The 21496-nt window shown below is 46.5% G+C and overlaps 1 protein-coding gene across 5 annotated transcripts in view; it reads right to left on the bottom strand.

Annotated features, from left to right (window-relative positions):
* ncoa6 (nuclear receptor coactivator 6) overlaps positions 1 to 21496 on the bottom strand; it is an 82572-nt gene that overhangs the window by 36214 nt on the left and 24862 nt on the right. For all 5 annotated transcript variants that reach the window (XM_072515173.1, XM_072515175.1, XM_072515172.1 and 2 more), the window contains 2 exons: positions 15274 to 15423; positions 13812 to 14925 (listed from right to left, as the gene is read on the bottom strand). In XM_072515173.1, coding sequence (XP_072371274.1) covers positions 13812 to 14925; positions 15274 to 15423 — 1264 coding nt within the window. The remainder of the gene's footprint in view (positions 1 to 13811; positions 14926 to 15273; positions 15424 to 21496) is intronic.

Here is a 21496-nt window from a genome sequence, read left to right as displayed (position 1 = left end):
CCATCCCTGCTCTTGTATTCTAGCCGTCTCGGCATGAATGCTAACATTGCATTTGCCTTCCTAACTGTCGACTGAACCTGTATGTTAACCTTAGGAAATCAGGAGCACAAAGGGACTTGGGAGTCCTTGTTCAAGATTCTCTTAAGCATTTCCCCATTTAGAAAATAGTCTAGGCCTCCATTCCTCATTCTAAAGTGCAACACCTCACACTTTTCCACATTATAATTCCATCTGCCACTTCTTTGCCCATTCTCCTAGCCTGTCCAAATCCTTCTGCAGCCCCCCTGCTTCCTCAATACTACCTGTCCCTCTACATACTTTGTATCATCTGTAAACTTAGCAATAGTGCCCTCAGTTCCTTCTTCCAGATTGTCAATGTATATTGTGAAAAGTTGTGGTCCTAGCACTGACCCCGGAGGCACACCACTAGTCACTGGCTGCCACCCTGAAAAAGATCCCTTTATCTGCCTTCTGCCAGTCAGCCAATCCTCTATCCAAGCCAGGATCTTACCCTTAACATCATGGGTTCTTAACTTATTCAACAGCCTCCTATGCGGCACCTTGTCACAGGCCTTCGGAAAATCTAAATAAATCACGTCCACTGGTTCTCCTTTGTCTAACATCCTTGTTACCTCCTCAAAAACTTCTAACAGATTTGTTAGACATGACCTCCGCTTGACGAAGCCATGCTGACTAAGTCCTATTTTATCATTCACTCCCAAGTACTCTGCAATCTCATCTTTAATAATGGACTCTAAAATCTTACCAGTGACCAAAGTCAGGCTAACCGGTCTATAATTTCCCATCTTCTCCGAACTGGTTCTAACGCATTTATATCTTTCCTTAAATAAGGAGATAAATACTGTACACAATACTCCAGATGTTGCCTCACTGTTGCTAACTTTGCCTTAGTTCAATTGCTCTGTTTTATTACCTTTGCTCTTGAGTCGCCAGGAATCTTTATGATACCGCCACGTGGTTCAAGTCCGAGTAATGATCAATAATCTAATACACCGATTAGTAAGGTTTAAATCAAAGCACATTTATTGTACACAGTAATCACTACTCATGTACAAATTCTACGTCTAAGCTACTTCTACAGCTAACAGGCCAATACTTAACTTGGAACTGACCCACCAGGTCAGGGAAACGAATGGCCTTTTGTTCGGGTTCTGAGCCTGCGGGATTCGAAGTTGGTAGATTGGTAGCTAGGAGCGCCTATCTCGTAGCGAGCGTTGAATTAAACTTACGATTCGATCTTCACTGCTCCGGTCACGGTCAATGTTGGTTCGTTGTTGCTGGGTGACCCGGGCAGGATGAAGAGCTCGAAGAGGGGGAGAGGAAGAGAAGAGCGCGATTTGAACTTGGGCTCAATTCTTATAGTCCCCAGGGGCTTCCCGCCTTTCGGGGCTGCCCCTGTACCTGGTCCCAAGTGATTGGACTTTGTCCCAATCACTTGGTTCGATTTTCTCCAATGCTGGAGCGGTTACGTGATCGATGGGCGGTCTTGAGGTGCTCGTTCACCTCCTTTTGTGTAGGCTCCTGCTGGCGCCGAAGAGTCTGGTTTTGCTGTGTGTCTAAATGTTGCTTATTGTTCCCGGGGATTGCTCATTAGTATGCAGATGGCTGTTGTTTTGTTATGCTGATGGTTGCTGGTATTGATCTTGTCTGGCCTTTCCAGAGGTAAATACACAGCCAACCTGCAGCAGCTCGTTTTTGTCCTGTTGGCTGACTTTCCCATCAGCCTTTGCTGTTCGTCATTTTAAATCGGGAGTTGGCCATTTTAAGTGGCTACAAGCCCTCCTTGTGATCCTAACGCGAAGCGTGAAGGATCACATAACTATGGTGCTTTCCATTCCCTGACCTGGGCGGGGGGGGGGGCACTTCCTTCATGGCCTCTGCACTGACCATAGCTATGCAAAAACATTTTTAACTGACAATTCTAAGGTCGCTATGTCAAACAGGGACATGCATTACAAAACAATAAACTGGGAACCTCTAACTATTCTTAATACACTACACTCACTTAAACATTTCATCATCCTAACTTCCTCAACCATACAACATAATCATAGCAGTTTATACATAGTTTTCCTGGCTTGGCAGTCAAGCTCAAGATCGTACAATTTGCTCATGAACAGTTCTTTACATTTCTTTATTTGCAATAAAACCGCAAATGAATTCTCTTTATTATAGATCGCGGGGGTCGGGGGTCTGGTCGTATCCGAAAATCTGATCTTATATACCGGGGTTCGAGCGCGGTAGGCTCTCCTTCTCCATTTCTTTAGACGCATAGTCTGCACGATGCAGCAGAGTATCGCTAATACTAGTAAGGTTTCTATTACATAGGACAGGGAGTACCAGGTTATAAACCTGGCACACCAAGATGATGTGGTGTCGCTGGTGACTGGGCTCTGGGTACTGTGGGGAAGTGAAACATTAACGGCTGGGGGGGGGGGGTTTGAAGTCATGGGTTTCGCGTTCATTCACAACCAAATGTCCATAAAGATGATGGTCCATGTGAAGGAAGTCCTCATGGCTCTTCTCTTTCCTTTTCTTTTCTTCTCTGCTCCGGTCCTGGAGCTTCTGGAGTTCTGTGGAAACAAGCATAGTGTCTGTAACTATCTTTGTTTAATATCTCGTACGATAGTCTGTCTGTCCTTTAGTGCCAATTACTCCCTTTATAATTGGTCACTGTGTGAGACTCTCTCATTTCTTTTTCAAAAACCGAATTTTAGGACAAGACACACTTCCCAATAATGAACCAGTGCGAGCCATCTCGCAGACTGTGCAATTTACCATCCAAATGTTTCAGGATGTAAATAGCATGAGGTTGGCAACCTAAGGGTTACCTGAAACAAAACAAAACTTTTTGAACTGAAAGTGTCAAAATGCGTATGGGCCCCGACGGGTAAGAGTTGGATGGAGTCCCCGGGTAGGACGGCTACCAATGTCGTGTCTCCCCTACCGGAGCGTAGTTGACCAGAGGTGGGTTCTCAGGCAGGGCGGGTCCCAAGCCGTTTCTCCACTGCCTGAGCAAAGGACAAGAAATGTAGTCATCGTAGCGGTTCTTTCCCTCGAAGCAGGAGGGCAGTTATGAACGGGCGTCTAGGACCTTAACCAGTCTCTGCAGACAAGCTAGTTCCGCTGAACTAGTGTCTGGCAGTAGTGAGTCTCTGTGGGTAAGTCCTCAGAGGTTTCAGCCGAAAGGGCATGGGGCCGTGAAAACCTTTTTTGTGGTTTGACAAACAACATTTAACAATCTTACAAACAACATAAAACATGCTGTAGGTTCCATCAGAAAGGACACCACTTCTCCCAAGTGGTTCCTTTAAAACATCGTCTGGACACCTCAGTTCTCGGTTGCGAACAGGGTCGCAAAGGGGTTCTCAGTTTTGGAGTCAGACCCAAGGTCGTCATCTTCTCCCGGGTGCCAAACTCTCGAGTGTATCAGGGCTGAAAGGGCTGCATGGTGTGAGGTGGGGTCGCTCTCGTCGTTGCGGACGAGTCGGAACGAGTTATCTCGGTGCCAATAGTTGGTGTCTAGTTGTGTGGGGACAGAATCGGGGTCATCAGTGTAGTTCGGTGGTCGGTGGTGGGGTTTGTTTAGGAAAGTGGTGATGAAGGGATCACTTGGATCGTAGTCGGAATCGCTGGGTGTGGGTCCTGTTGCATGGGGGTAGTGGGAGGCGTGCTGTGGCTATCATCCGAGTCACAGTCGCTGTCTCTGCTGCTGCAGTCTGTGGACGTTCCGGGGCGGAATGTATATTTCGGGGGTGGAGTCGAGGTCGAGTCCTTGGCTGGGCTGGACGTGTTGGGGGACGGTAGGGTTACATTGGCTGTGGGCGGGGTGTGGTGTGCTGCGTCGAGCATGACGTGGTGTGCGTGGTTCGACTGTGTCCCATATGCCTTCAGCTGGTTGATATGGAACCACGCAGTCTTACCGTTTGGGTACTTTATTTTATATACGGAAGGCTTTACTTTATCCGCAATGGAGTACGGACCCGAGTATTTTGGGGACAGGAATGTGCTGGGGTTATATACAGAGAGCATAACTTGCTGTCCTATACTGTACTCAGTCGCATGCACTGTCTTGTCGAAACAAGCCTTGCTCTGTTTCTTTCTGGTGCCCAATTTTATTGCGGCTGCTAGCTGAGCCATTTTAACATTTTCCTCTAATTGTTCTACTGCATTCTCGTGTGTGAGGGCCGTCACTTTGGGGCTGGTCAAGTCTAAACCTAATAAATATTCTGTGCCTTTTATGGGGCGTCCGGTCATGAGGGTGTGTGGGGTGTAACCTGTGGAAGTAGAAATTGTATTACGCAAAAACATCAGCGCGAAAGGGAGGATTGAGTCCCAAGTGGTGTTGTTCTGCTGGACCATTTTTCAGAGGGTGGATTTTAGGGTCCGATTCATGCGCTCCACGATACCACTCAACTGTGGGTGGTATGGTATGTGGAATTTTTGGGTGATGCCAAATATCGTGAGGACGTCCTGCATGACACGTCCCGTAAAATGGGAACCTCGGTCGGATTCAATGCTGCGGGGGAGTCCCCATCTTGTAAAAATGTGGTGGGTCAAAATCTTGCCTGTGGTTTTTGCAGTGTTTGTGCGGGCTGGGAATGCTTCCACCCATTTCGTAAATGTGTCGATTACCACAAGTACATATTTATAGCCATTCTTGCAATGGGGCAATGGTTCTATAAAATCAATCTGGAGGTTAGTCCAGGGGCCATTAACGGGTCGGGTGTGGCTAAGTTGAGCCTTTTTGGCATATCTGTCCGGATTATTCTGGGCGCAGATAAGACAATTCTCGATGTAATGGTTTACATCTTCCTTTAAATTTGGCCACAAAGCTGCTTGAGATGGGCTGTAGTGGGATCGATTCCCTGATATCCATGACCGTCATGGAACAAACAAATCAGTTGATTCCTGTCCTGTTCAGGAACCACATAAAGGGTGTCTTTTAACACCACACCGTCATGTGTGGTCAGTGCATTTTTAAATCTCTCATAGGGTGCTGGATATTTTCCTTTTGCAATCTCCCTGAGATTGCTGTCCTGCTTCTGGGCCTCCACTAGATCCTCGATCTTTGTCTGTGAGTCCTGAACTGCACTCACTGGTGCGCTTTCAGGGGGGGTGTCCAACAATATCCATGTCTGGAACCTGCCTTAGCCAGTGCGTCGGCTTTCACATTTCCGGGGGGGGGGGGGGGGTGGGGGGGGTGGGAGAGAGAGGAATGATGGTGACTGTGGACTTTGATTATCCCAAAAGTCCTGTTCTGTGCGCTCTCTAAAATATGACGGAGCAATGGGGCTGAGGGGAGGGGTTTTCCGTCTGCAGAAACAAATCCTCTTACTTTCCACAGGGGCAGGAATTCCGTGAGGCTGTTGCAGACATAGAGGCTGTCCGAGTATATGTCTGCTGGGCTGGGGAAGGAATCTGGGTGTTCCACTATATACGCGATGGCCGTGAGCTCTGATGCCTGCGCGCCTAAGTGGCCTGGAAGTTTGAACGATATTTCCTGAAGGGCGCGTCCCTGCGCATCCTCGACATAGATATCGCAACCTGTTATTCGCCTCCCATCCAAGACTGTGGAAGATCCGTCCACATAGATCTTCATGGGCTCACACGTGTCTGTGTGCTGGAGGCTCTGGGTTGAACTACCTATCTTTCTGGGGGGTGTTTTCGCAATAAAGGACCCTGTGTCGTGGTGTGGAGAGATAATCTCACATCCATGGCGTGTTCCGGGATACTGTAAGTTGTCGGCTAAAAAGGTGTGCGTCTTTGTCCTTTTAACAGTGATGTCCCGTCCCTGCAAGAGAAGGGTCCATCTAGCTGGTCTAATCTGGCTGACTGTACCGTCCTCGAGTCGTCCGTCCAGTAAAAGTTGGGTTGGGGGGGGGGGGGGAATTCGGTAAGAATTGTGATGGGGTTCAGTCCGGTAATATATGAAAAATACTGCACTGCCCAAAATACTGTGAGCAGGTGCCTCTCACAGGCTGAAAGTCCCTGCTCCACAGCATCTAAAATTCTGGAGGCGTAAGCTACGGGCCTTAACTGGTCGTGCCGTTCCTGGAGGAGCACGGCCGAAAGGGTGCGGTCTGTGGTCGCTACCTCTATGGCGTACGGGGAAAGCGGGTCTGCAACTTGTAGTGCGGGGGCTGCTAAGAGTGCCTGTTTTAAAGAGTCCACAGCATCCATATGCTGCGGAAGCCATTCCCAGGGGGCTCCTTTCTTTAGGTCTGAGATGGATGCTGCCTAGCTGGCGAAACCGTCAATGTGGTTTCGGCAGTAGCTAACCAGTCCTAAAAACGTCCGGAGGGCTGAAACGTTCTGGGGAAGGGGCAATTTAGCAATCGAGTCAATCCTTTTATGCTCGATCTCGCAATTACCATGGGTGATAATTGTTCCCAAATATATCACTTTGTCTTCCAAAATCTGGGCCTTTTTGGGGTTGACTTTACAACCGATTGAGTGTAAGAGTTCCAGGAGTTCGGACAGAAGCTCAATGTGCTCTTCCTTGGTGTCTGTCTGCAGTAGTAGGTTGTCTACATACTGTACCAGACATTCGGGGCGAGAGAATTTGGCTAAACCATTTGCCAGCTGTCGGTGGAAAATGGAGGGGGAGTTGTGGAAGCCTTGTGGCATGCATGTCCACGTGTATTGCTGATTTTTAAAGGTGAAGGCCAATTTGTACTGGCACGCCTTTGCCAATGGAATGGACCAGAATCCATTACGGACATCCAAAACCGTAAAGAATCGGGAATTGAGTCCCTGCTTGAGCATGGTCTCGGGACTTGTTGCTACTGTGTGGGCTGCTGCGGGGGTGATTTTGTTGAGTTCCCGGTAATCGATGGTCAGTCGCCATGATCCATCGGGCTTTCTCACTGGCCAAATCTGGGCATTATTAGTGGAGGCTACTGATCTAAGTACGCCCTGCTCTAATAAGCTTTCTATTACCTTGGAGATTTCTCCCTCTGCCTCTTGGGGAAATCCATACTGATTTTGGGGTCTAGGGTCAGGTCCTGTTATTTCTACGGAGCCAGCCATCCATCCACAGTCGTGCTTGTGGGTCGCGAATGCTTCCCTGTTCTTTTGCAGAACTGCCCTAACCTGCTTGTCCGTACTAAGCATGGTCGGGTTGAACCAAAATTCTTCTATGGCGCTAATTTTGTTTGTGTACTCTCCGATGTTGAGCGTTGCGGGGGCTCTTGCGGATTTTGCCATCTTCCAGACACACTGGTTGACTGGATCAAATGAAAGATTGTGGGAATTAATGAAATCGATTCCCAGAATGTGTTCTGCTGTGTGGGGCAGGTCAACTAAAACTACGGGGTGCTTGGTGGTCATGGTGCCGATTTGAATAGGTACAGGGGCTGTGATGTGTCCCTGCTGTGAGTGGCCTGTAAAGCCGCTGAGGGCGATAGTGGCTGTAGTGGGCCACGTGTCCTTTTGGAACATGGTGGAGGAATTTATTGTGGTGCGGGACCCTCCTGTGCCCCAGAGAAATTCAATGGGCTGTCCCCGAATTTTTGCTGCAACTACCGGTCGTCCGGACCTATCCCAAAGGGTGTCGCAGACCCAACTGGGGGAGCCCAGACACCGTCAGTCCGTTCCGGTCAAGTCCATCCGATCTGAACGGGCGCTAACGCTATGAATGGGCTAGGTCTTTTTCTTACTCAGAGTGCCCGTCTGCTGGGCTCTCTGTGGCTTTTTAGGGGCATTGCACTCTGTTGCGAAGTGTCCCAACTGTCCGCAGTTGTAACACTCCTGTGACTTGGGTGGGGGGGCTGTTCTTTCCCTCATTCACCCGCTGTGCGGTGGGTGGTTACTGGGTTCATTGGAGCTTGAACTATCTGCTGTGTGGGGGGTTGGGGCGTTTCCTTTTTTTGGCTTTCCCTGCGCACATGTTCCCTGAACATATCTCTGCGCTGTTTCATTCAATTCTTCCCAATCAGGGCCGTCTTCCTGATCTAATTTTTCCCCAAAGGTTTCCTGGAAACCTTTCTGAACTGAAAGCGATTGCAGCTCTGCAATCTGCTTCCGGCACTTTGCGTGATCTAACGTGCTTTGTCTTTGTTCTGTGGTGGCAGCATGGAGTGCTCTTAATGCTGCCTTGAGGTCACTACACTGTCTCTGTAGTGCTTCTACCTGTTTGTCAGTTTCCTCACGTACCAGGACTGCACATTGCGTGTCCTGATAGGCCTTTTCATATTGAGACTGGAAGCTGCTTAAGTGCGCCAGACAAGACTGGTGGCCCTTTTGGCACCTTCCACCTCTCCATCATTTGCTGCCAATTTCCTTCTCAAGTCTAAATTCTCCTTTTCTACCTCGCTTACATCGACCTTACTAATCCGATGTATGCCCTCTACTTCTTTCCGGAGCGTCCTAACGACCTCCTCTGTGCCTTGCAATTGTGCCAAGCAGGACACGATTGCCATCGGCTTGCGAGCTTTCCCTAAGCTCTTTTTGTGGATCTCACCCAGGTTCTCCCACCAAGTATGTCCTATACTCCCGGGGCCTGATTCCTCGTTGTCACAGAATTCATTCCAAAGGGGCCATCCCTTCTCTTTGAGATATTTCCTGATCTCTTCCGCCCAAATGCGACATTGTCCCACTCTACTGCTGCTGGTCGCTGCGACTGCAAATTCCTCGGGGTTCATTAGACGCTGCATTGCCATCTTTCCTATCCGAATGCTGCTCTTCAAATTTTGGGACTGGGGTATTAATCCGAATGCTGCTCTTCAAATTTGGGACAGGGGTATTAAGGCGGTGCTGTAAATACGGGTACGGCTTTCGCTACTTTCCAATATACAAACTTCCGACAGTTTTGTCGCAACAAATAATCTATCAGTTTTACCTTATCGCCCTGTTAGTTACGCGTGCATACACACACTTCCGAATTATGAGTATTGATCAGAACTGCTTGAACACTTGTGGTTTTCGGTTTCCAATTGGATCTCTAATTCAAAATCTGGGATCTCCCGGAGTGGTTTTCCACTTCTAGATCGGGTCCCGGCGGAATCGCCAAATAATGTTGCTAACTTTGCCTTAGTTCAATTGCTCTGTTTTATTACCTTTGCTCTTGAGTCGCCAGGTATCTTTATGATACCGCCACGTGGTTCAAGTCCGAGTAATGATCAATAATCCAATACACCGATTAGTAAGGTATAAATCAAAACACATTTATTATACACAGTAATCGCTACTCATGCATAAATTCTACGTCTAAGCTACTTCTACAACTAACAGGCCTATACTTAACTTGGAACTGGCCCAACAGGTCAGGGAAACAAATGGCCTTTCGTTCGGGTTCTGAGCCTGCGGGATTCGAAGTTAGTACAGATTGGTAGCGAGGAGCGCCTATCTCGTAGCGAGCGTTGAATTAAACTTACGATTCGAACTTCACTGCTCCGGTCATGGTCAATGTTGGTTCGTTGTTGCTGGGTGACCCGGGCAGGATGAAGAGCTCGAAGAGGTGGAGAGGAAGAGAAGAGCGCAATTTGAACTTGGGACTCAATTCTTATAGTCCCCAGGGGCTTCCCGCCTTTCGAGGCGGCCCCCGTACCTGGTCCCAAGTGATTGGACTTTGTCCCAATCACTTGGTTCGATTTTCTCCAATGCTGGAGCGGTTCTTTGATCGATGGGCGGTCGAGGTGCTCGTTCACCTCCTTTTGTGTAGGCTCCTGCTGGCGCCAAAGAGTCTGGTTTTGCTTTGTGTGTCTAAATGTTGCTTATTGTTCCCGGGGATTGCTCATTAGTATGCAGATGGCTGGTGTTTTGGTTATGCTGATGGTTGCTGGTATCGATCTTGTCTGGCCTTTCCAGAGGTAAATACACAGCCAACCTGCAGCTGCTCGTTTTTGTCCTGTTGGCTGACTTTCCCATCAGCCTTTGCCGTTCGCCATTTTAAATCGGGAGTTGGCCATTTTAAGTGACGACATCACCAACACCTTATACAACTGAAGCATAACCTCCCTAATTTTGTAATCGATTCCCCACAATTATATTAGCTTTCCGAATTACTTGCCATACCTGTATACCAGCTCTTTGTGATTCGTGCATTCGGGCACTCAGATCCCCCTGTACCTCTGAGCTCTGCAATCTCTCACAATAGATAATAAGCTTCTTTTTTATTCTTCCTGCCAAAATGGTCAATTTCACATTTGCCCACATTATACTTCATTTGCCAGATTTTGCTCACTTAACCTTTCTATGTCCTTTTGTAGCCTCCTTACATCCTCCGCATAACTTACTTTCCTACCTATCTTTTGTGTCGTCAGCAAATTTAAAAACCATTCCTTCAATCCCTTCATCCAAGTCATTTATATAATTGTAAGAGGTTCAGGCCCCAGCACTGATGCCTGCGGCACACAAGTCATCACATCCTGCAAACCAGATAGAGACTCTTTATGCCAACTCGGTTTCCTGTTAGTTAGCCAATCTTCAATTCATATTAACGCTACCCCCTACAACATGAGCTTTTATTTACCGCAATAACCTTCGATGTGGCACCTTATCAAATGCCTTCTGGAAAACCAAGTACAGAATATCCACCAATCCCCCTGCATCCACAGCACGCCTCCTTCAAATAACCCCAATAAATTGGTAAACATGATTTCCCTTTCACAAAACTATGATGTCACTGACTGATTGCCGCCTTGAATTTTTCCAAGTGCCCTGCTGTAACATCTTTAATAACGTTTAACATTTTCCCTCTGACAGATGTTAGGCTAACTGGCCTGTAGTTTCCTGCTTCCGGTACTGCTCCCTCCCTTTCTGAACAAAGGAGTTACATTTCCTATCTTTCAATCTAATGGAACTGTTGAATCCACGGTAAGCAGGATTCATAGACGATTGGTAGAAATTAACAAACAAGATTTATTACGATACAAATCCAAACTCCTCCACTCCACTAAGTGTCTCCTTTCCCGACCTGCACCCAGGCCAGGGATATTGTGAGAGTTGGGGCTCTCCCTGTTAAGGGGAAGCCCCGCTCCCTTAAACGGGTAGTTCATATTCCAGGGGGGTGTTGGGTGGGGTTGCTGGGTTATGAGGATAGGGTGGAGGTGTGGACCTTGGGTAGGTTGCTCTTTCCAAGAGCCGGTGCAGACTCGATGGGCCGAATGGCCTCCTTCTGCACTGTAAATTCTATGATATCTATGGTTCTGATCCTGGGACCTCCATTGGGGTTGTAACAGGAACCTTCCCTGATTTAGGAAATTTTAGAAAATTAAAACCAATGCATTAACCATCTCACTTGCCATTTCTTTGAAGACCTTAGGGCAAAGTCAAGCTGAACCCGGAGATTTGGCAGCCCACATACCCAACAATTTGCTCAATATCACTGCCCTGGTGATTGTAACTTTCCCAGGTTCCTCCCTCCCTTCCATTTCCTGATTTACAGATATTTCTGGGATGTTACCAGCGTCCTTTAATAATAATATGATAATAATCGCTTATTGTCACAAGTAGGCTTCAATGTCTTCTAGTCGCCACATTCCAGCGCCTGTTCGGGGAGGCCGGTACGGGAATTGAACCCGCGCTGCTGCCTTGTTCTGCATTACAAGCCAGCTGTTTAGTCCACTGTGCTAAACCAGCTCCTTTATGGTGAAGACCGATGCAATGTACCTGTTTAACAAATCCACCATGGCCCTACTTTCCATTATCAATTCCCCAGATCCACTTTCCATCGGACCAACACTCATTTTGTTAACTCTTTTCTTATTTAAATATCTATAGAAACTCTTACTATCCGTCTTTATATTACTAGTTAGTTTTCTCTCGTACTCTAGTTTTTCCCTCCTTATCAATCTTTTTGTCGTTCTTTGTATTCTTTTCAATTTTCTGACCTGCCACTCTTCTTTACACAATTATTGTCAATCCATTAACACAGTCAGATCAACAGGACATCAACAAGCTAATTGCAAGTCGCTTAACAACCATCTTGGGACATGAAAGCAGGTTGAAAGAAACCCAAAAAAAAGCATCAGAAATGGTTCAATGGTAACATCCTCACCCAAGTCACAAATTTGTGGATTCCAGTCCTACTCCAGAGATCTAATAAATATTCTTGTCCTACTCTTCAATGCATTCTGTAGGGGATAAATCAACTGTTGGATATATCATCTTCCAGAAGAGCCGTTTACTCTCTCGGGTGGATGTAAAAGATCCCACAGTACTTTTCAAAGGGAGTTCTCCAGGCCAACATTCATCCCTCAAATCAACACCAGCAAATCAGATTACCCGATTGTTTATCACGTTGTTTTTGGAACCTATTGTACATAAATTTGCTGTCATATTTCCCTACATTACAACAGTGACTCTACTTCAGAAATATTTCATTGGCTGTGTGATACCATGATGGTTTGAAAAGGGAGATTATTTTCAAAATAGGGAACCGACAAATACTGAAACTTCCTTGCAAAGAATTTAATTATTCTCGTCAAAATATAGCAAATGAATAAAGTAATCCCAGGCAAGGCAGGAAAACATGTGAACCAGGAGAAATTGGCACATGTTCTTTTAGAAATTGGATCAATTGTTTATCACAAATTCAGTCTGCTCCAGATTCTGTCCTTCTGTTAACATCTGCTGGGGGTAGAAAAATGAAGAGAGAGGGCTAAATCTCCCAAGGCCGCAGCAAAAAAAAAAAGTCTATAAAAACTGCCTAATTTGAAATAAATCCGCATGTTAATCGCTTCTTTCAGTTAGGTCATCTGAATTGTTGGGGCAGAAAATGAAAACGTCACAACGAGGGATTCTCTCCCGAGCCAGAACATGACTGAGAGCTTAACTCATTCACCTACCTTCAGCATCCAATGTTAGACTGAGACAGCGAGTTCAACTTCAACCCTACCAAGTAATTTAACTTCTATCTCCATATTCTCACCAGAACCAAATGGTTAGTTTCCTGTCCACGGGGGTGAAGGGAGGGAAAATGAGGAATAGATCGAATTGTCATCCAGTTTTCTTGATAAGAAAGTGGTTCTTTCCCTAATGAGTCAGCTGGTTATGCCAGTGAAAACCTGGAGAAAAGAGAACTGGAAGGTAACTGATCTGATCCCTTATCTGGGTAATGTTAGCTGACCTTAGCCAAGTGGAAGGAAAGAACATCCAGGAAGTTGCAATTGGCCTCTTTAGTCAGTTTAACTGCACAAAATAAGGATGCATTTCAATGCTTGTAAAATGCCCATTGACACTGGGTAAGGATAGGATTGTGCTTGGTTGCAATGACCCCACTGTAGAATAGCTTGTTGATGATACTCATTATCTTGGCTCATGCATGAGAAGTGGCCAGAAGACTCTTGGCACCTGTGCAGTTAGATCCCCACAAAGGGTCAATGTTTCTGCAGGGGGGAGGGGGGGGGGGGGGGGGGGAAGAAACAGGGGAGAAGATTGACAGAAAAGAAAAATAAAGAAAACTATTAGTAAAAAAAAATGTAGATCAATTTGAGAGCGATAGATAGGTTCTTGATTAAGAAGGGGATCAAGGGTTATGAGGAGGAGAAAAATATCAGGGGATGAGAAAAATATCAGCCATGATTGAATGGCAGAGCAGACTCGATGGGCCGAGCGGCCTAATTCTGCTCCTATGTCTTATGGTCCAAGCTCAACACCAACCTAAGAGTTAAAATGCAATAAGGTGGTGTATTTCATACACAAGGGTCTCCTTGGATTCAAAGCAACTTGTAATATCACCAGCCAATATATCTGCGACAGACACTCAAAGCTTCCAAACAAACTGTCAGGCGTGCTCCAGGGATGAACACAAATTTTTTTTTTTTTTTTTTTTTTTTTAAACTTACACATGCTGCATTTGCTCTTCTGGCTGCTGAGCTCCATTGTTCTTTTTCTTCTGAGATCGCGATGGTTTTTTCTTTTTGGGTTTGTTGGCATTCTGGTTGTTTTGCTTGTTGGTCATTGCAAACTGCGCAGATGTGATATCACTCTGCAGCAGGTTGACAAGTAATGGACTGGTCAGGGTGACATCTTTGTTGTTTGGAAAACCAGAGGCTGTGGCCAATGACATCTGACTCCCACTTGCAGCGGTGCTGTAAGGAGCACTGAAGGGCATGCCATGCCCTGGAAAATGGGGCCCAGCAGAACTACCTGCCTGCATGGTCTGCATGTGCGAAGCAACTACACTTTGCTGCATTTGCACATCAGGCAGCATCTGTGTCAGATTGACATCATTGGCTGATGTAAGGTCACCATGCTGTTGAGTTAAATGAGGTACTGAAGGTCTAAGTACTTGTCCCTGCATTCCAATCCCTTGAGAAGAATTCCCATTCAGAGGATTCTGCTGGATCATCTGTGTGGAGAATTGAACCATATTACCTTGAGAGTTTGTGGCAGGTCCCCTCATCATCTGACCTGGCCCTGCTATTACATTTTGCTGGTTTTGATTATTGAACCCTGGTTTGTTTCCCTGCACCTGACTGACAACAATTTGCTCAGAAAGTCCCATCATCGGGCTCTGCTGCAGTATGACTTGACCCTGGGGTCCTATTAACTGCCCATGTGTAGTCATTATTTGCTGACCCTGCTGTGAATGCAACTGCTTGGGTGGAATCATCCTCTGTCCTGATGGAATGATATTATGGCTTTGGGATGCTGCCATCATCATTTGATTTTGGATGAGCTGGGGACGAGAAATAATCATCTGGTTTGACGGATGTAGACCTTGGGATTGAATGCTCATCATCTGACTCTGTGAAGGTGCGACCTGTTGATGCATCCCAATAAACTGTGACTGAGGACCCTGTTGGCCTTGCACATTTCCCACATTCACTTGAGTAGTGATAGATTGCTGATTATTCATGTTTCCATGAAGTCCAACCAGGTTTGCCTGCATTACATTAGGTGGCCCGTGTGACTGTACATTCATCAGATTTTGGGAAGCAGCATTATTTTGACCACCTAGAAACAAAAAGCAAAATGCTGTGAATTTTTTTAAAAAAAACTAATCGTGTATCTATTCACTTGAGGAAACCTTCCCCATTTAGACTGCATTCAGAACGTATGCAAAAATTAATTTCTGTTCATCATTAAAACTTGCTTATGATTAAACATTACCAAGTGGCTCACTCCTGCATGATCGGTGCCTGACCCCCACGACCACTTTTTAAAAAAAAAGTGGGATCTAGTCATTTATCACACCCGACACTGCAACTTCCCCTACGTCACTGCACCAACCTCCTGCCAATTCTCTCCTGAAAGATGCTCAGACACCAAATCCAAACTTGATCTTTTGCGGGGAAAACCAACCTGCATGTTGTACATTCTGGTTGGGCTGTGCCTGTAGAATTCCACTGTTCATCGAGGTGGCAGATGCAACAGCTTGGTTTATCTGTGCTTGAGTGTAGTTCTGATTGGGCTGACCTGGAGGAAAGGTTGGTGGAAGGCGCTTTGGCATGCCTAAGGGAAAGAGTGGTGGTTGAGTTTTCATCTCAGCGTAATTGCTAATCTAATTCCATTTCTGGAAACAGCTCTTGAAGCAAAGAAAAGAACCTGCAATTATATAGTGCCTTTGGTGGCCATGGAATGTCGGAAAGCACTTCGCAGAAAGAAATGCTATCGAAGTGTAGTGACTGCTGCAATGTTGGAAACGGGGCAACTTGCACACAGCAAAATCTCGCAAACAGCAATTAAAAGATTACCCAGATTGTCTACTTTATTGATGTTGATCGAAGGATAAATATTGGTGAACTCCCTCTTCTTCTTCAACTAGTTCTCTTCATCAAGTACACCTCATGTAAAAGACAGCAACACTGAAGTGCCAACCTAGATTATGAGCTCAAGTCTCTGAAATGGAACACTGTGATCCAGAGGCAAGAGTTGGTAACACCTAGCTGACATTAAATACTGTCAATGCTGTGTACATTAAAAATCACTTCCTTTTCACATTTGGCACTGAGGATTTCAATCCAGCGCACAGGCAGGATGAACATTATTTCCTCTGAACGGCAAGCAGAACTTTGTATTATTCAAATACAGTAGAATATCACACCTGAACATTTAAATAAATGAAAATGAATACCAAATAATCAGAGGCAGTACTGCATGAAATGTTCCCGCTATTAAAAACACCTTACACTAAAAATAGTTAGGCTATGCATTACATCTTACACCTTAGAAATATAGGAAAAATATGAGGAGGAGGCCATTCAGCCCTTCAAGCCCGCTCCGCCATTCAGTATGATCATGGCTGATCATCCAACTCAATAGCCTAATCCCGCTTTTCCCCATTTCCTTTGATCCTCTTCGCCCTAAATGCTATATCTAACTGCTTCTTGAAACCATACAATGTTCTGGCCTCAACTACTTCCTGTGGTAATGAATTCTACAGGCTCTGGGTGAAGACATTTCTCCTCATCTCGGTCTTAAATGGTCTACCGCGTATTCTCAGACTGTGTCCCTTGGTTCTGGACACACCCACCATCGGGACACACCCACCTTGGCCTCCACCACCAAATGTAAGGGTCAATTATTAATGTACTAATTATTGTAATTTCAAATTCAGCTTAAATTGTGTTGGAAAAAGGAACCTCAAACAAATGAGATTACCTAACTGGTTTGATCAAATCTTGGTATTAGAAAATCATACAAGTCAGTCTAGTCTCCAGCCAAGGGCATCAATGAAGTAAAATCCATAGAATCGCGATAGTGCAGAAAGAGGCCACTTGGCCTATCGGGTCGGCACCGACCCACTGACCTGGGCCCACTCACCCACCCTATCCCCACAACCCCACCTAACCTGCACATCTCTGGACACCAAGGGGCAATTTAACGTGGTCAATCCACCTAACCTGCACACCGTTGGATTGTGGGAGGAAACACACGCAGACACGGGAAAACATACAAACTCCACACAGCCAGTCACCCAAGGCCGAAATTGAACCCACGTCCCTGCCCTGCCGCTGTGGGGCAGCAGTGCTACCACTCTGCCAGCAGACCGCCCATAAAGTGCTTCTATTCAAAAGGACCATTGACAGTGAAACACACGCCAGTACTAAAATTAGGCAATAGAACATAGAAAAATACAGCACAGAACAGGCCCTTCGGCCCACGATGTTGTGCCAAACCTTTGTCCTAGATTAATCATAGATTATCATAGAATTTACAGTGCAGAAGGAGGCCATTCGGCCCAGCGAGTCTGCACCGGCTCTTGGAAAGAGCACCCTACCCAAGGTCAACACCTCCACCCTATCCCCATAACCCAGTAACCCCACCCAACACTAAGAACAATTTTGGACACTAAGGGCAATTTATCTTGGCCAATCCACCTAACCTGCACATCTTTGGACTGTGGGAGGAAAACGGAGCACCCGGAGGAAACCCACGCACACAAGGGGAGGATGTGCAGACTCCGCACAGACAGTGACCCAAGCCGGAATCGAACCTGGGACCCTGGAGCTGTGAAGCAATTGTGCTATCCACAATGCTACCGTGCTGCCCTTAAGAACAAATTAATCTACACTATATCATTCTACCGTGATCCATGTACCTATCCAATAGCTGCTTGAAGGTCCCTAATGTTTCCGACTCAACTACTTCCACAGGCAGTGCATTCCATGCCCCCACTACTCTCTGGGTAAAGAACCTACCTCTGACATCCCCTCCTATATCTTCCACCATTCACCTTAAATTTATGTCCCCATGTAATGGTTTGTTCCACCCAGGGAAAAAGTCTCTGACTGTCTACTCTATCTATTCCCCTGATCATCTTATAAACCTCTGTCAAGTCGCCCCTCATCCTTCTCCGTTCTAATGAGAAAAGGCCTAGCACCCTCAACCTTTCCTCGGAAGACCTACTCTCCATTCCAGGCAACATCCTGGTAAATCTCCTTTGCACCTTTCCCAAAGCTTCCACATCCTTCCTAAAATGAGGCGACCAGAACTGTACACAGTACTCCACATTTGGCCTTACCAAAGTTTTGTACAGCTGCATCATCACCTCACGGCTCTTAAATTTAATCCCTCTGCTAATGAACGCAAGCACACCATAGGCCTTCTTCACAGCTCTATCCACTTGAGTGGCAACTTTCAAAGATGTATGAACATAGACCCCAAGATCTCTCTGCTCCTCCACATTGCCAAGAACTCTACCGTTAACACTGTAGTCCGCATTCATATTTGTCCTTCCAAAATGGACAACCTCACACTTTTCAGGGTTAAACTCCATCTGCCACTTCTCAGCCCAGCTCTGCATCCTATCTATGTCTCTTTGCAGCTGACAACAGCCCTCCTCACTATGCACAACTCCACCAATCTTCGTATCGTCTGCAAATTTACTGACCCACCCTTCAACTCCCTCATCCAAGTCATTAATGAAAATCACAAACAACAGAGGACCCAGAACTGATCCCTGCGGTACGCCACTGGTAACTGGGATCCAGGCTGAATATTTGCCATCCACCACCACTCTCTGACTTCTATCGGTTAGCCAGTTTGTTATCCAACTGGCCAAATTTCCCACTATCCCATGCCTCCTTACTTTCTGCATAAGCCTACCATGGGGAACCTTATCAAATGCTTTGCTAAAATCCATGTACACTACATCCATTGCTTTACCTTCATCCACATGCTTGGTCACCTCCTCAAAGAATTCAATAAGACTTGTAAGGCAAGACCTACCCCTCACAATCTGTGCTGACTATCTCTAATCAAGCAGTGTCTTTCCAGATGCTCAGAAATCCTATCCCTCAGTACCCTTTCCATTACTTTGCCTACCACCGAAGTAAGACTAATAGGCCTGTATTCCCTTTTTTGAACAGGGGCACGACATTCGCCACTCTCCAATCCCCTGGTACCACCCCTGTTGACAGTGAGGACGAAAAGATCATTGCCAACGGCTCTGCAATTTCATCTCTTGCTTCCCATAGAATCCTTGGATATATCCCGTCAGGCCCGGGGGACTTGTCTATCCTCAAGTTTTTCAAAATGCCCAACACATCTTCCTTCCTAACAAGTATTTCCTCGAGCTTACCAGTCTGTTTCACACTGTCCTCTCCAACAATGTGGCCCCTCTCATTTATAAATACTGAAGATTACTCGTTCAAGACCTCTCCTATCTCTTCAGACTCAATACACAATCTCCCGCTACTATCCTTGATCGGACCTACCCTCGCTCTAGTCATTCTCATATTTCGCACATTTGTGTAAAAGGCCTTGGGGTTTTCCTTGATCCTACCCACCAAAGATTGTTCGTGCCCTTTCTTAGCTCTCCTAATCCCTTTCTTCAGTTCCCTCCTGGGTATCTTGTATCCCTCCAGCACCCTGTCTGAACCTTGTTTCCTCAGCCTTACATACGTCTCCTTCTTCCTCTTAACAAGACATTCAACCTCTCTTGTCAACCATGGTTCTCTCACTCAACCATCTCTTCCCTGCCTGACAGGGACATACATATCAAGGACATGTAGTACCTGTTCCTTGAACAAGTTCCACATTTCACTTGTGTCCTTCCCTGCCAGCCTATGTTCCCAACTTATGCACTTCAATTCTTGTCTGACAACATCGTATTTACCCTTCCCCCAATTGTAAACCTTGCCCTGTTGCACGCACCTATCCCTCTCCATTACTAAAGTGAAAGTCACAGAATTGTGGTCACTATCTCCAAAATGCTCCCCCACTAACAAATCTATCACTTGCCCTGGTTCATTACCAAGTACCAAATCCAATATGGCCTCCCCTCTGGTCGGACAATCTACATACCGTGTGAGAAAAGCTTCCTGGACACACTGCACAAACACCACCCCATCCAAACTATTTGATCTAAAGAGTTTCCACTCAATATTTGGGAAGTTAAAGTCGCCCATGACTACTACCCTATGACTTCTGCACCTTTCCAAAATCTGTTTCCCAATCTGTTCCTCCACATTTCTGCTACTATTGGGGGGCCTATAGAAAACTCCCAACAAGGTGACTGCTCCTTTCCTATTTCTGACTTCAACCCATACTACCTCAGTAGGCAGATACTCCTCGAACTGCCTTTCTGCAGCTGTTATACTATCTCTAATTAACAATGCCACCCCCCCACCTCTTTTACCACCCTCCCTAATCTTATTGAAACATCTATAACCAGGGACCTCCAACAACCATTTCTGCCCCTCTTCTATCCAAGTTTCCGTGATGGCCACCACATCGTAGTCCCAAGTACCGATCTATGCCTTAAGTTCACCCACCTTATTCCTGATGCTTCTTGCGTTGAAGTATACACACTTCAACCCATCTCCTGGCCTGCAAGTACTCTCCTTTGTCAGTGTTCCCTTCCCCACTGCCTCACTACATGCTTTGGCGTCCTGAATATCAGCTACCTTAGTTGCTGGACTACAAATCCGGTTCCCATTCCCCTGCCAAATTAGTTTAAACCCTTCCGATGAGTACTAGCAAACCTCCCTCCCAGGATATTGGTGCCCCTCTGGTTCAGATGCAACCCGTCCTGCTTGTACATGTCCCACCTTCCCCAGAATGCACTCCAATTATCTTGAGCCCTCCAACGTACACCATTCCTGCAGCCACATATTCAACTGCACTCTCTCCCTATCCCTAGCCTCGCTATCACGTGGCACTGGCAACAAACCAGAGATGACAACTCTGTCTGTCCTGACTTTTAACTTCTAGCCTAACTCCCTAAACTCATTTATTACCTCCACACCCCTTTTCCTACCTACGTCATTGGTACCAATGTGGACCACGACTCCTGGCTGTTTCCCCTTAAGGATCCTGAAGACACGATCCGAGACATCCCTGGCCCTGGCACCCGGGAGGCAACATACCTTCCGGGAGTCTCGCTTGCGAGCACAGAATCTCCTATCTATTCCCCCAACCATTGAATCTTCTATTACTATTGCTTTTCTATTCTCCCCCCTTCCATTCTGAGCTTCAGAGCCAGACTCAATGCCAGAGACCTAGCCACTAGGGCCTTCCCCCGGTAGGTCATCCCCAACAGCATCCAAAACGGTATACTTGTTTCGAAGGGGAATGGCCACGAGGGATCCCTGCACTGTCTGCCTGTTTGTTTTCTTTCCCCTGACTGTAACCCAGCTACTCTTGTCCTGTACCTTGGGTGTGGTTACCTCCCTGTAACTCTTCTCTATAACCCCCTCTGCCTCCCGGATGATCCGAAGTTCATCCAGCTCCAGCTCTAGTTCCCTAACACGGTCTCTGAGGAGCTGGAGGTGGGTGCACTTCCCGCAGGTATAGTCAGTGGGGACACCGGTGGTATCCCTCACCACCCACATCCTACAGGAGGAGCATGCAACTGGCCTAGCCTCCATCCCCTCTTACCTTACAGAATATAGCTGCCCTGTGGACCAACTGGACCACCGCCCTCCAACTCTGCTCCCAGTCAGTTGCACTCTCTGTAAACTCCTGGCTCCCTTCTCGCTCTTTGCGGAAATGTATGAAATGAAATGAAAGGAGCACCTTACTCCCACCTCACCTAACTCCTCAGTCACCAAACTCTCACTATAGCACTCAAATGCACCAA

The sequence above is a fragment of the Scyliorhinus torazame genome, chromosome 8 (genome assembly GCF_047496885.1).
Source record: "Scyliorhinus torazame isolate Kashiwa2021f chromosome 8, sScyTor2.1, whole genome shotgun sequence".
Lineage (NCBI taxonomy): Eukaryota > Metazoa > Chordata > Chondrichthyes > Carcharhiniformes > Scyliorhinidae > Scyliorhinus > Scyliorhinus torazame.
The sequence above is the reverse complement of the archived record's forward strand: the minus strand, read 5'-3'. Positions and strand labels throughout refer to the sequence as shown.